This window comes from Engraulis encrasicolus, chromosome 20 (assembly GCF_034702125.1).
Source record: "Engraulis encrasicolus isolate BLACKSEA-1 chromosome 20, IST_EnEncr_1.0, whole genome shotgun sequence".
Classification (NCBI taxonomy): domain Eukaryota; kingdom Metazoa; phylum Chordata; class Actinopteri; order Clupeiformes; family Engraulidae; genus Engraulis; species Engraulis encrasicolus.
In genome coordinates this window covers 44803245-44817997 of record NC_085876.1, presented here as the reverse complement: position 1 = coordinate 44817997, position 14753 = coordinate 44803245, and the positions used below count along the sequence as shown (strand labels likewise).

The window sequence follows — 14753 nt, the reverse complement described above, 5'->3', positions numbered from 1 at the left end:
AATATTGGTCTGTGTAAGCAGTCACTTTTTTGGTTTAATTCATATCTTCACTTAAGACGTCAGTCTGTGGCTTTCAACGGCTGTTTTTCTCAGTACACAGTCATGGAAAATGGTGTTCCGCAAGGTTCATGTTTAGGCCCTCTTTTGTTCTCTATATTCATTAATGACCTTCCAAATGTATGCTCCAACTGTAATATCTTGCTGTATGCTGATGATACAGTTATTTATTCTGCTAAACGTGATTTTAATTTGATTGAATCCTCATTGCAATCAGACTTTGACGACATTCAAAAGTGGTTCAATGCAAATGGGCTAATACTTAATAAAACTAAGTCTTACAGTATGCTTTTTGACAATAGGTCAACCCGCTATAAGCAAGATCATACTCTGTCAATAAGGTTTGCAGATGATACACTTATGGAGAATGTGGAAGAATTTAAATATCTGGGCCTACTGCTTGACTCAAATCTCTCCTTCAAGTCACATATTGACTCTGTTGTCAAGAAAATTAACTTCAATCTAAGTCTCTTATATCGCTCTATAAATTGTTTCACTCCACAGATCAGATTACGAATTGTAACACAGCTCTTATTTCCCATTCTTGATTATGCTGACATTGTGTATATGAATACAACGGAATCAAACCTCAAATCTTTAAATGTTGCTTTCAACAGCCTCTGTCGATTTGTATTGAGATGTCCATACCTTACCCACCATTGTCACATGTATCAGCAACTGAATCTCTTATCACCCAAGACCAGAAGGCAACTACACTGGCTTCAGTTTATCTATAAATGCTATTTCTTTAATTATCCATCTTATTTACCCAACTATTTAAATCCATATAGGTCCACTCATGGACTTAGACATCTTGATCATTTGTTTTTTTCTGTGCCAAGCATATCTAAGGAAATAGGAAGGCGTGCCTTCAAATTTAAAGCCCCTTCTGACTGGAATAGATTACCCAGCTCATTGAGATCTATTTCATATTTTCCTCTCTTTAAATCATCCTTACTAAGTTTTCTGCATTCATGTGACCAGTGCACTTGCTTTCTTGGTCGTTGACTTACAACAACAAAAAAGTCTATACGCCTGCTTTAGTACCTGGGTTCAACTGTGGTTTTCTCCTGAGTCCTTTATTTGTCTTTTATTTATCATTTCTCTTTAGTGTTATACAAATGTATTTTTTTTGTGTTTTTTCCCATAAATCTATTTGAGGTAGAGACGTTGGACTGCTTAGCCTGTAGTGATGAAGAGCTCTGATGTGGATGTGTGACTGTGTGTAATGTATGTTTTTGATGTTTATAGGGACCCCCTCGAAAAAGAGATGGAACATCTCAAGGGGCTATCCCTTAATAAAAGAATTGAATTGAATTGAAGAACTGACTCACTGGTGGGCCCTGCACCCTCTTGGGCCCCTGTTTTCAGACTTTTTGTTTTTGTTTAAACATGTCTGAAAATAGGGGCCCACGAGGGTGCAGGGCCCACCGGGAAATGCCCGGTATGCCAGATGGCCAGACCAGCCCTGGGTGGCAGCACTAGGGCCTATGGCAGGGGTGGGGAACCTTTTTCATTCCAGGGGCCACTTCAAATTCATCCGAGGGCTGTAAAAGTCCTCAGAGGGCCGTATTTTGAACACAAACCAAGATTTCTCCCAGCACTTGAGGCTTATATTGAAGGAAGCCACCTTTAAAACAGACTCTTCCTTCTCTAGGTCCCCTAAATATAACTTGGTTGTATTGTAAATGAATTTTCTTTGTTTCCTTTACAAAATATGTCATACTTCTTGTGAAGCTGCATAACATAAAAACTATATTGGGGGCCGGATAAAACGGCCTAAAGGGCTGCAAACGGCCCTCGAGACATAGGTTCTCCACCCCTGGCCTATGGAGTCATCATCCATCCCTGAGCAAACTGCAGACTTGGAATGAATATGCAGTCGTAATTAGTGGTGTAGTCTACTTTTTTATGGTGGATATACTGTATATTTGAGCATTTTTTGAAGTGAGTATATTGTATATAATTGCGCTATTCAAAACAATGGATCAATCAATTTTAAGTGGGTATACTGAAATCCCTGAAATTTAGAAGTGGGTGTACTCCGCATACCCACGTTCTACTTAGACTACACCACTGGTCGTAATGTATGTACAGGTGCATCTTATAGCCAAATTAGTTAGGCCAACCAATGAATTCACAATTATAAACCTGCTGGTTGTAATTGTAATTATGATTACCGTACAAACATGTTGCAGGCAGCTCACGAGACACACTGGAATTAATAGTATTGAAACGATATTGAGATTTTCAATCCCTAGCCCTGCCCCTGGCTCTAACAGTAGGGCACTGGGCTGCCATGCCGGTGACTCAATTTCCATTCTGGCCCGGGTCATTTGCGGACCCCTCCCTGTCTCTCTCCCTTTCGTTTTCTGTCTACCTCTCCTGCTGTCCTCTCATCAATAAAGTCGAAAAAGACACACACAAAAAAAGATTTTCAATCCCAGGGCAGAACTACCACACCCACACCCACACCCACACCCACAGACTCACATCCACATCCACACACACACACACACACACACATCCACCCACACACACACACACACACACACACACACACACACACACACACACACACACACACACACACACACACACACACACACACACACACACACACACACACACACACGTGCCATTGCCACTACCCCAAGCACACACACACACCACATACATAGGGATGCACAATATACTTTTTTATTTTATTTTTTTAAACCGATATGAGTATTTACTTCTGTACTTGCTGATTGATACAGAGTGTCGATACTTTTGCCCCCAACATGCTATGAAAATAAATGCATATCCTTGCTTTTTCCACCTGTGTTTTTTTGTGTGTGTGTCAATTTCCATGTACCGTATTTAATTTAAATCGTTATGTAGGCAGCACTTTTTTCCATGCTGCTTTCAAGTCAACAGAACGTGAGGACATGTTGCATTGTTTCGTATAATAGCAGTATGGGTGCCTGGTATAAGCAAGTGTTTGATGAATGAGTATGATGAGTATGATGAGCAGGTATCTGGTCCCAACAATATCGGTAGGCCTATCGGTGCATCCCTGCGGCATAGGCCTACACTGTTGACACACACACTCAGGCCTACCATTACCCCCAGGGAAGCTGTCAATGAATGTATTATTGTGTCCTGTTTCACAGTCATGGTACCTAGACACATTCATATGGCAATCACTACACTCAATTTTCATAATAGTGCTTTGGTTGATATGTGATGGTTTTTATTTTATTTTTTATTTTTTTAAATAATGTAGGCCTATATTAGGCCTATATTAGACTATGTCGTGTTTCACAGTTATGTGACCAGTGTTGGGAAAGTTCATTTTGTACGTGAACTAGTTCAAGTTCAAGTTCACAGCTCTCAGAATGAACTAGTTCGTTCATAGTTCATATTTTTTTCAAAATGAACTAGTTCATTCATAGTTCACAAAATAAATGAACTAGTTCATTTCAGTTCATCCCCCCCCCCAAAAATAAATTTAAAAAAAATCAAAATTCATCAAAAAGCCCATATAAATGCTTCACAGATAGCCATTATTTAATGGGTTAATTAATGTTAACAATGACATTGCTGGATATAACGATATTTTAGTTGTGCATTAGAGCAGCGGTTTATTATTAGTAGCCTAATAGAGAGTAGGCCTTTAGTCCTTAACTGTGTTTTCTGCAGTGTTGGGAAAGTACATTTTCTACTAGTTCATTGCTCACCCCCCATGTTGAAAAAAGTGTAGGCCTAAAGCCTAAATTAGTTTTAACAATGAGATTGTTAGATATTAGTCTACTGTATTTTAGTTTTGCATTAAGAGTGGTTTATCAGTAGCCTAGGCCTAGTAGTAGCCTGGCTCGTCAGGCTAGCCTAGTAGTCCTTTGGAGTGTTTGTTGTTTAGAGTCTAAACAACAAACACTCCAAAGGACTACTAGGCTAGCCTGACTTTAAACTTTAGACACTGTGTGCTAAGCGATTTCACTTCTTTTCTGTTACTGTATGGACTGATCGGGTGCGTGGACTAACGTTTTCCTGCACTGTTGTTCTCTGTCTCATGCGCAAAATTTGCCATCCTGCAACATGCCAGCAGGAAGCTTTCTCTTGTTGCTGGTGCTGCGCGCGGCGCATTTTAGCTTAAATAGTGAAGCGAGAGCACTCCACACTTATTCCGAACGCCCAGAAGACGGTCGCTAGAGGCGTTAATCTAAAAAGTCACCGGAAACAAAGTCTGTTCCCATAAGTCCCATCACTCGGCGGCCATCTTGGCTACGCCTCAAACTGACTATTTGAGATTAGTCAGTGATGGGGTATATTAGAATGAATGGGGGAAATAATGTTGTGTGACAGTGGGACAACACAGCGATACACAACTCATATGGTTGGAATCACAATGAAAAACTGGGTTAAATGGCAGTCTTAGAATGACCGAAACATGAAAGTAACGCTTTAAAACAGCGTTTTTCTTTATGCTATTTTTGATCTGCGCATGCGCCACATTCCACGACAACGTTCTGTTTTGCGGCAGGTGGGAGCAAGTTGCGTGGATTTCACCTCTTCCGGCCGGCTGTCAAACGGGCATCCATTCTCAGGTCATCGTACAGAAAAGACACTGGATTTATTTTCTGATAGCCAAAGCAGTAAGCACAATGGTCGTCCCTGCTCATCAGTAAAAAAAAAATAAAAAATAGGCTATTGAATAAATTGGTGTTTTAAACTGTGATATCATGTTGTTGCCTAAACTGATAATAGCTATGACTAACGGTGAAAAATATAGCCGAAGAAAAGCTAAACTGATCAAAGTTGAATGTCTTGCAGACTTGCTCCCGTTTTGCTTTTTCTTACTTATTTGTTTTCAACCATAAGAACCACAACGGGTGTGCACATGTATGCACACGGCCGGTTTTGTTTCCGTGATTATATCTGTCCCTTTGTCTTGCACCTGCATTTTGGATTGGCGCAGAAAGGTGATTAATGGTCGAGTTGCGCTCTCTGCCCAATTCACAATAAAGTTTCCACGGACGGCAAACAAACCACATGGCCGCCAGCAAACAAACCGATTAGGTACGAGCAGTCGTAAAGGTTTACGTTTGCACTTGCGTCGAGGCGTCGAGACGATTGGATAAGTGACAGCGCAGCTCAGCAAGCAATTGGCTCTCGTTACCGGACAGGTGGGAGTGAAGCCGGCAAACGCCATGTTCGCGTAGCCAAATGCTCTCGTTCATTCCTATGGAAGGTTTCATGAGTGATTCGTCTCATATAAGACCGTCTCTGCCGGAAATCAGAAAACTCGCACACTGCTGGCTGGTTGCTGGCCGTGTAGCAACCCAATGTAAGTAGGCTGCCGGATGTGAGTGCCCGGATATCCGCCCGAGTATTTACGTCTATTTTACCTCAGCTACTCGATTCCGGTCGTGTATTTACGACAGTTTAACCTCAGCTACTTGAGTTTGGTCCGATTTGAGTCTGACTGAAGATGGAAGGGACATAGGCCTAGGTGCCGTGCATAAAGAGCCCACAGCACATCGCCGTTTCGGCGACGCCGGAGAGTTCCTTGATCTCCCAATCAAAATAATAGGCCCGGTGACCAATAACATCAAAATAATAATAAAATAAAAAAATGAAATCATAACTTAAAACCGAATTGATTTGGGTGTGAAAATTAAACTGTCTCAACCGGGCACCCAAAGGGAATCCATCAAAAGACAACGGCGTTACTTTCTCGTCGGCATTATTTTGTTTTTATTATCCAGGAGGACTGAGCTGAAAACTGCAGCAGTCACCTTGCACAGTTCTAGCTGCTCTGAAGCACGTGCGTGTCTAACAAATCATCCTGCCCATTCGCAATGTTAAATAAAAAGTTTTGCACAAGACTATAGTCTAAAATAGATACACTGTCACAGACACTGGAATACCCCGTTTCGGAAGCCATTAAAGTCACGAGTTTACCCAGTCTAAATGTAGCTAGCACTCGGAGAGTTTCTGAGTTTTACTTCTTACATTAGTGAAACATAACATCAGGATATCCTACAAGTTAAAAAGAATAGGCCTATCTGGGCATAGCCTTCTCTCTGAGTTAGAAAACAGCAGCTATGCCGCACATTGTGTAGGCCTAGTTATTATTTGGTGGTGCAAAAACAACACGCGAAACCATGCCGCATATTGTGCCATTATTATTGGTGTTACCGAAACAACAAAGCCAGATTGGTGACTAGAGCCTGCCTAGTACATTTAGACATAGCCTACTCATTTGATTGTGCCATGTACATTTAAAAGTGTCAGTGCAGAATTAAACTGGGCGCTGAATATAAATATTGGAGCCATTCTTCCTCCGTGTCTAGATACAGTCAGAGGCGCGCGCACGCTCTTATTTCTGTAGCCTATTATATGAAAATATCCTAAAACGGTCACAACATCAGAGGACCTTTGTGGTGGAGGATACTTGCGGCGCGGGCCGAGACCGAGTTGTTACGGGACACTCTTAATATTATTGAAGGGACAGACCATGCTCGATACTTTACCCGGTCTAAATGTAGCACTCGAAAAGTTATGCCGCATATTGTGCAGATTATTTGGTGATGCCAACAACACGTGAAACTAGGCACATTGGAGACTAGAGCCTATAATTTAGACATAGCCTATTCATTTGATTGTGTTATGTAAACTTAAAAGCAGTACATAATCGAACGGGACGCTGAAATATTGGAGCCAGCTTCGTGTCCGGTGAATATTGTGCAGAGGTGTGTGCGCGCGCACAACTAATTTCTCTTCCATCTCTTTGCTCATCAATCCTCCGATATCCAAAAAGACACGGACACTCAGGATAATTGTTTACACGAGCTGTTTAAATAATGTGATGCACGTTCTTCATGACATGGCATGGTTTGGCCACCCTAAATTCAACATGACTGCATTCGCACATATCGTTTAAACATTCATGATGGAATTGTCACTCTTAATGTGCAAGTATTGGATATGAAAAAGATCCTAAACGGTCACAACACCGGAGGACCCGTGGTGGTGTGGTGGATATTTGCGGCGGGGGCCGAGGCTGAGTTGTTACGGTAGGCTACAATTATTGAAGGGACAGTCCGGCGACGCAGCGCGACTCACATCGGGTAGCAGTGGTACCGCAAAGCATTCCCGATGGTGGAAATGAATGCAAATGCATGCAAATACTCGGGCGGATATCCGGGCACTCACATCCGGCAGCCTACTTACATTGGGTTGCTACACTGGCCGCTCTGACTTGTAGAGCGATGCCTGCTGTTTACTTGGTCCCGCCTCTTTGCACGAGACTAAAGACAGTCGGAGAGAATGGTGTCTGAAGCTGTCAGAGAGAATGGATAAGAAATAATATTAGACTCTCTGACATTGTGTTCAGTAGCGGTTTCTGCAGGAATATTAATGAAATCTGGTAACTACGGAATGAACGGAATGAAGAACTAATGAACGTTCACGTTCACGCTCCAGATGAACGCGTTCATAGTTCGTTCATCATCTAGAAAATACTGTCCGTTCAGTTCACGTTCGCTCAAAATATGAACTCGTTCATGAACTTTCGTTCATTGAACGCGTTCGGGTACATCACTGCATGTGACCTAGGAAGAAAATGTAAGTACACACGCACATTCATTCATTTTAACTAATACACCAAACTATTTTTACAATAGGCCTAGTGTTTTGGTTGGTTTATCGGGATTTTTAAAAAAGTATTATTATGTCCTGATTCAAAGAACAGATGTTTATTCTCGGACCCTTCTCATGGGTTCCACTGCTGCATTTTTCAGGTCGGGCACATTTTACTGTAACACCCGGCTACTTTCTGCAGTTTGAAAGGGTTGCGCGTCGGCTGCGGCCGCTTCAAGCCGTCTGTGTTGAGAGCAGCAGATGACGGGTATGTTTACATACGTTTTCTATAGTGAACATGGAAGCACCGCAGAATGTTCTAGTTATTAATAACATAAAACCCAAGTAGCACATAGAGAGAGGGCAACGCAAGCTTCCTCATTACCCGCTAATGCTAGCTTGCTGGTGGGCAATTGACAGGCTTTCCCCACAGTTTCATATGATAAGCTTCTGGCATATGACAGATGAAGCAGACAAGTGCGACTCGTAGTACTAGCCAGCCAGAAAGTCAAACACTTCTGGGCTGTTGGAAAGCCCTCAAGTTCTGAGAAGGAAGGAGGGTTGGCTGTGAAGGTCCAGATGTGATCCTGTGTTGTTTAACCGCTTACTGTCCAGACACCTAGCCGAGAATTATGAGTCAGCCTCGGAAGCGCAGAGCCGGGGTTCTGAAGGCATGTCCCACGCGAGCGAAAAGCTTGAAATCATCGGGAAATGAGTGTGGAACGATTCTACCAGAAGATGCCCCGTCTCCAACAACCTTGGTAAACAAAACCCATGCTACCCCCGTCAAAGAAACCGAGGTAGACCTACAGCCATGGAGGCGTTCCCCAAGACTGCTGGGCCACAGTCTGACATCCAGCCCTGAAGGTGTGTGTGTGTGTGTGTGTGTGTGTGTGTGTGTGTGTGTGTGTGTGTGTGTGTGTGTTGTAGATGCACATGTACAGTTATGGAAAGTCAGTGTATGTTTGGGGAACAATGAATCGCCATGCATAATTTCTCTCTCTCTCTCTCTCTCGCTCTCTCTCTCACTCTCTCGCTCTCTCTCTCTCTCGCTCTGTATGTGGGTGCAAATGCAGCTTTTACCCATGGAGATCATTACCAGGCCGAAAGTCCTGTCAAAGGATTTTCAGACGAGGACACGACGGAGCAGGACTTGGTCATCACTCTTGGTGAGTGTGTGCGTGCGTGTGGGCTTCACAGGTTTGTGTGCGTCTGTGTATGCTTGCGTCTGTGTTCTCTTACCGCTGTGTGTGTTTTGCTTATCGGCGTGTGTTTATTTACTTATAGTTGTGTGTGTCCGTGCCAGTGTGTGAAGGTGCATGTGTGTTTATTTATTTGCTTATAGCTGTGTGTGTGTGCTAATTCATTGGTATATAACTGTGTGTTGCAATCTGTCATTTCTATGCTGTTTTCAGGTGAGGGGCCAGGAAGCAGCAGCAGCACTAGGAGAAAAGGAGTTGTGGGGAGGAGAGGAAGAGCATCTGGTCATGGAGGAGGAGGAGGAGGAGGAGGAGGAGGTGGTGGTGGTTCTTCCTCTCAGGAGGAGGAGGTGCAGCGGGAGACCCGGGAGGAGGAGGAGGAGGTGGAGATAGACAGTGGGTTGGACCGGGACCTGGAGAGCAAATCTCGGCAGCACAGACTCACCTCTGCCAACGTCCGCAGCATCATACATGTGGGTATAAATGGTCTTGGGCAACCTGAACGCATTCGTTTACAATCCAGTGCCACATATTCCAAATGACCCTCCCAATTTCAAATTTTACTGCCTAAAGCTGTGTGTACATCAAAAGCGACCTACACTACCTGAGTATTGAAGGTCGCCTAAGAAGTTTTCCTGTTTTCCGTAAATTGTTAGCTCTGAGCAATTCGACTTATTTGTTGTGATTGAACTTGTCAATATCCTATCTGCTAGTTGTGTGAATTGCTGGTATGTGGTCCTAAAAGTGCTTGATAGGACATAAATTCAATTCAATTTAAATGAGAAATGTCTTTAACCTTTAAACTTTGTGTGCTTTCCACTCCACAGGAAGTGATCACTAATGAGCACGTGGTGGCCATGATGAAAGCTGCCATCAATGAGACCGATCCCGTGCCTGTGTTTGTGAGTAGTCACAGTATCCTTGTTGTCACAGTCAGTCACACACACACCAATGTGGTGCCTCTTAGCACTATACCTCACTGTTGTGCCCCCTTTATAAACAATATTAGTTAAGTTTGTGTCCTGTGGTGCCCCCTCACTGGTCAATAGAGGTGCACCGAAATGAAAATTTGTAGCCGAAACCGAAACCGAATAATAATTAATCACTTGGCCGAATACCGAAACCGAATATTACAATTTAGTCAAAAGTTATCAAAAGTTAGATTTTTCACTATTTTAAAATATTGCTTAAATCTACGGTTTGCAATAAATGCAATAAATGTTTTTTTTTATTTTCAATTCATTATCTATTCGGCCTCCTATTCGGCCACTCAATTGGCTTTCGGCCGAAAAACGAAAGATTTTTTTTTTTTTGCGTTTTCGGCCGAATATTTTCTGCGGCCGAATTTTCGGTGCACCTCTACTGGTCAAAAATGGCTGGTGCCCCTGGGCACTGTGCCACTGGCCCTTATGGATAATCCAGCCCTGCTTGTGCTAGAACAGTGGTACCCAACTACAGTAGGGTTACGCATATCACCAAGGGGTACTTGGGTCAACTTCAGGGGGTATGTGGAAACATTTGCAAATGTATGGAGCAGTCCGGTGAGGGTAGAGAAAGAGATATTGTAGGGCAGGGTCCCCAACCTTTCTGGGTCTGAGGGCTACTTAGGGCTACTCGAGGGCTACCAAGGGCTACTCGAGAGCTACTGAGAGCTACCCGAGGGCTACCGAGGGCTACTGAGGGCTACTGATGGCTACTTAGGGCTACTCGAGGGCTACCAAGGGCTACTCGAGAGCTACTGAGAGCTACCCGAGGGCTACTTGTATTTTTAAAAATCCTCTACTGATGTCTTGACATCCTTCCTAATCACACTATGATTTAATGATAATTTGCTTATAGGTCATAAAGAAATAATCTCATATTTAAATTAAGAAAAACATTAACTGTGACTAAAATCTTGTAGTCATCACTGTTTACTAACATCCTTCGTGGGCACATCAGAAGCTCCAGGAGGGCTGCTTGGTGCCCGCGGGCATCACGTTGGTGACGCCTGTTGTAGGGCATGACTTGGGTTGCACTACTCATGGCATGATAAAAAGGGCTAAGGGGGAACACAAGACAAAATAGGATGGGAAATGCTACACTAGAAGACAAAATATTGGGAGGTCAAAATGGCATTTTTACTCAAACTGGATTTCCACCTCACCTCACCTCAATCCGGCTGCATTGTGTGTGTTTAAGTGTGTTAGATACATTTGCATGTAGTTTTTGTGTGTGTGAATGACATGTCCACCTGTGTGTGTGTTTTTATTAGGAACCAAAGATGACTCGCTCCAAGTTGAAGGAGGTGGTTGAGAGAGGAGTGGTGAGTATCTACCTGGCTATAGCTTGGACTTCTGTTTGACTTTATTGTGTGTGTGTGTGTGTGTGTGTGTGTGTGTGTGTGTGTGTGTGTGTGTGTGTGTGTGTGTGTGTGTGTGTGTGTGTGTGTGTGTGTGTGTGTGTGTGTGTGTGTGTGTGTGTGTGTGTGTGTGTGTGTGTGTGTGTGTTTACAGTATGCGTGTGCGTCGTTTGTATACACATGTATGTGCATGATACTTATTTAAGATGTCTGTATTTCAGGTCATTCCTACATGGAATATCTCACCAATCAAAAAGCCAAGTGAAACAAAGGTACCGCCCAATCACAGTCTAAGATCGTTGTTCTTCTGCAATAAGAGCTACAACACATGATGGATCAAATATGAATAGCATAATAATTATGATAAAGAAATAATGTACACATATATAATGTAATATAATATAATATATGTACTGTATATAATATAATATATGTGTGTATAATTATTGTGTATATAATATAATATAATACAATATAATATAATATATGTATATCATGTAATAATAATGTATTTGTATGCAAAAATGCCATAAATACAGACATTACAGATGATTTACAAATTATATAAAACTAATGTAATGATACAAATAATGTAATGATATAGGCATAACTTAAGTGCGTAAGCTAATTTTATTTGTAATAAAGCACTTTAAAATAAAAAGTGCAAACTGACCAAAGTGCTGTACAATACGTTGTGTTTATGTTAAAGGGTGGCACAATAGACTTGAAAGTTTGAATTGTAGTGAATGGGCATTTTTAGCTAAATCTGTGCAAAGGGACAGTCATTTGGAAGAATGCTCCAGTTGATACACCCTAGTAGTGAGTTGTGTGTGTAATAATGGAATGATAATGTTGACGTGATGTGTGTGTTGTTCCTCAGGCTCCTCAGTTTGTGGATATCCCACTAATGTAGTGATGCTGCATGAATAATAATATTATATTGTTATGTGTGTGTGATAATGTAATGAGTGATGAGTGTGTTATTCCTCAGGATCCTCAGTTTGTGGACATCCCCCTGGACGAGGATCTAATGTAGTGATGCATGTATAGTAATGTAAATGATGTGTGTGTGATAATAATGTAATGCTAACGCTCCCCAGGCTCCTCAGTTTGTGGATATCCCCCTGGACGAGGAGGACTCTTCAGATGAAGAATACCGCCCTGATGAGGACGACGAGGACGAGACCGCCGAAGAGGTGTGTGTGTGCGTGTGAGTGTGAGTGTGTGTGTGTGTGTGTGTGTGTGTGTGTGTGTGTGTGTGTGTGTGTGTGTGTGTGTGTGTGTGTGTGTGTGTGTGTGTGTGTGTGTGTGTGTGTTGATGTGTGTGTGTGTGTGTTTGTGTGTAAGGGGGGGCGTATGATGTTTTGTGTGTGTGTGTGTGTGTGTGTGTGTGTGTGTGTGTGTGTGTGTGTGTGTGTGTGTGTGTGTGTGTATGTGTGTGTGTGTGTGTGTGTGTGTGTGTGTGTTTGTGTGTGAGAGAGAGAGCGTGCGCATGTGTATGAATGTGAGTTTGTAAGGGTGGTGTGTGATGTTGAGATGGGCTGCAGTGCTGTTGCTAAGAACATTTTGTGTGTGTGTGTGCGTGCGTGTGTGTGTGTGTGTGTATGTGTGTGTGTATATGTGTGTGTGCGCGCGTTGGTATGTGTGCGCGTGTGTTTATATGTGTGTGTGTGATAGACCCTGGAGAGTGCTCTGGAGAGTGATTTGGAGAGTACTGCCTCCTCCCCGCGCGGCAGCAGAGCAGCCCTCAGACCGCGCGATGACGACAAACACACCTCCTCTAACCAGGTAAAACAGCACACACACACACACACACACACACACACACACACACACACACACACACACACACACACACACACACACACACACACACACACACACACACCATCAACAGTATACACACACACACACACACACACACACACACACACACACACACACACACACACACACACACACACACAGGTGCTTGTCCTAACTACCCTAACAGATTCTAACCGGGAGTAGCGGTAGCTGTCAATCCTGATGCGAACATGTGAACACAGACACACACAGACACAGACACACACAGACACACGCACACACGCGTGCACACACACGCACACACACACGCACACGCACACGCACACGCACACGCACACGCACACGCACACACACACATGCACACACACACAGCTACTGAAGATGTAACCTTTGACCTTTCGACCTCTGTGCCAGGGGGGTCAGGTGGGTCGGAGGTCGCGTCACCTGCGTGTGGAGGTGGTGCCCATGGGTCCCCCTCCCCCGCCCCAGCCCCCGGTGGCCAATCGGGAGCGAGAGAGCAGCTTCTTGGAGAAGCTACACGCCGTGGACGAGGAACTGGCATGCAGCTCACACTCACACTGCATGGAGCCCTACCAGGTACGCACACACACACACACTCATCATGATTATCATTATCATCATCCACACACACATGCACCATTATCATCATCATCATCACACACGCACACACGCACACACGCACACACGCACACATGCACACACACACACACACACACACACACACACACACACACACACACACACACACACACACACACACACACACACACACTGACTCATCCCAAGATGATATGGACCTAATCTTTGTCATAGAAAGACACTCACTGTTTTAAATCATGTTTAAAACACATGATCCTTTACCTCATGTGGCAGACACATACTACACCTCATTCATGTGTTTATTTCATTATATTACAACAATGTAGTGGTCTTGGGGGGGATATCCCATTGATATATGTCAACTTTACTGAAGGGTGGGAAAGCTGAATTGTGTCCTAGGAAGGATAAAGCATGTGTGTGTTTGCTTGTGTTGATGTGTGTGTGCGTGTGTTGATGTGTGTGTTTGCTGGTGTTGATGTGTGTGTGCGTGTGTTGCTTGCATGTGTGTGCACGTGTGTGTGTGTGTGTGTGTGTGTTTTCCTCAGACTCTGGGTGGAGGAGGGCTGATGGCGTGCCGCACGCGCTCAAAGCGACCCCTGAGGGACGTCCCCCTGCAGGAGCTGGAGGCGGAGCTACAGGTACACACACATATTGGCTGAGTTGCCAACTAAACTAAAAAACTATCATTTTTGTCCCTTGTAAAACAGATCTACAAATGTAGGTGTGTATGTATGTATTGGCTGTATGAAATCACGGCCAAATATAGCAAATGAAAAATGAAAATGATGCATGCAGGGTAAATCTGACATAAGGATAGCTTACTGTCCATGCACAGTACAGTGTTTTTAAACTCTCCTAGAGTAGCCTTTTACTGCAGATGAGGTCGCCAGCGGGCCTATTCATTATTTGCTGAAAATACTCATACCAAACGTCATAACAACAAAATGGCTAGTGAATTGGTCTTTTCTGCCAGCCAAACTGAATTTTCACCAGCATTTGTCCAGTTGGCTGGTATTCATTTACAATCCTGCATATGACAAATAAAAATTCTTGAATCCTTGTCCAGGCGCCAGACTTCACCCCTGACCTCTACGACATAGTCT

The 14753-nt window shown here is 43.4% G+C and overlaps 1 protein-coding gene across 1 annotated transcript in view; it reads left to right on the top strand.

Annotated features, from left to right (window-relative positions):
• The first annotated feature begins 7895 nt into the window (after positions 1 to 7895).
• gon4la (gon-4 like a) overlaps positions 7896 to 14753 on the top strand; it is a 23661-nt gene continuing 16803 nt past the window's right edge. The window contains exons 1-11 of the mRNA XM_063185087.1: positions 7896 to 8550; positions 8760 to 8852; positions 9099 to 9355; positions 9710 to 9784; positions 11137 to 11187; positions 11445 to 11495; positions 12324 to 12419; positions 12901 to 13011; positions 13444 to 13626; positions 14196 to 14288; positions 14717 to 14753. The exon at positions 14717 to 14753 is cut by the window's right edge and continues 72 nt beyond it. Coding sequence (XP_063041157.1) covers positions 8316 to 8550; positions 8760 to 8852; positions 9099 to 9355; positions 9710 to 9784; positions 11137 to 11187; positions 11445 to 11495; positions 12324 to 12419; positions 12901 to 13011; positions 13444 to 13626; positions 14196 to 14288; positions 14717 to 14753 — 1282 coding nt within the window. The 5' untranslated portion in view covers positions 7896 to 8315. The remainder of the gene's footprint in view (positions 8551 to 8759; positions 8853 to 9098; positions 9356 to 9709; positions 9785 to 11136; positions 11188 to 11444; positions 11496 to 12323; positions 12420 to 12900; positions 13012 to 13443; positions 13627 to 14195; positions 14289 to 14716) is intronic.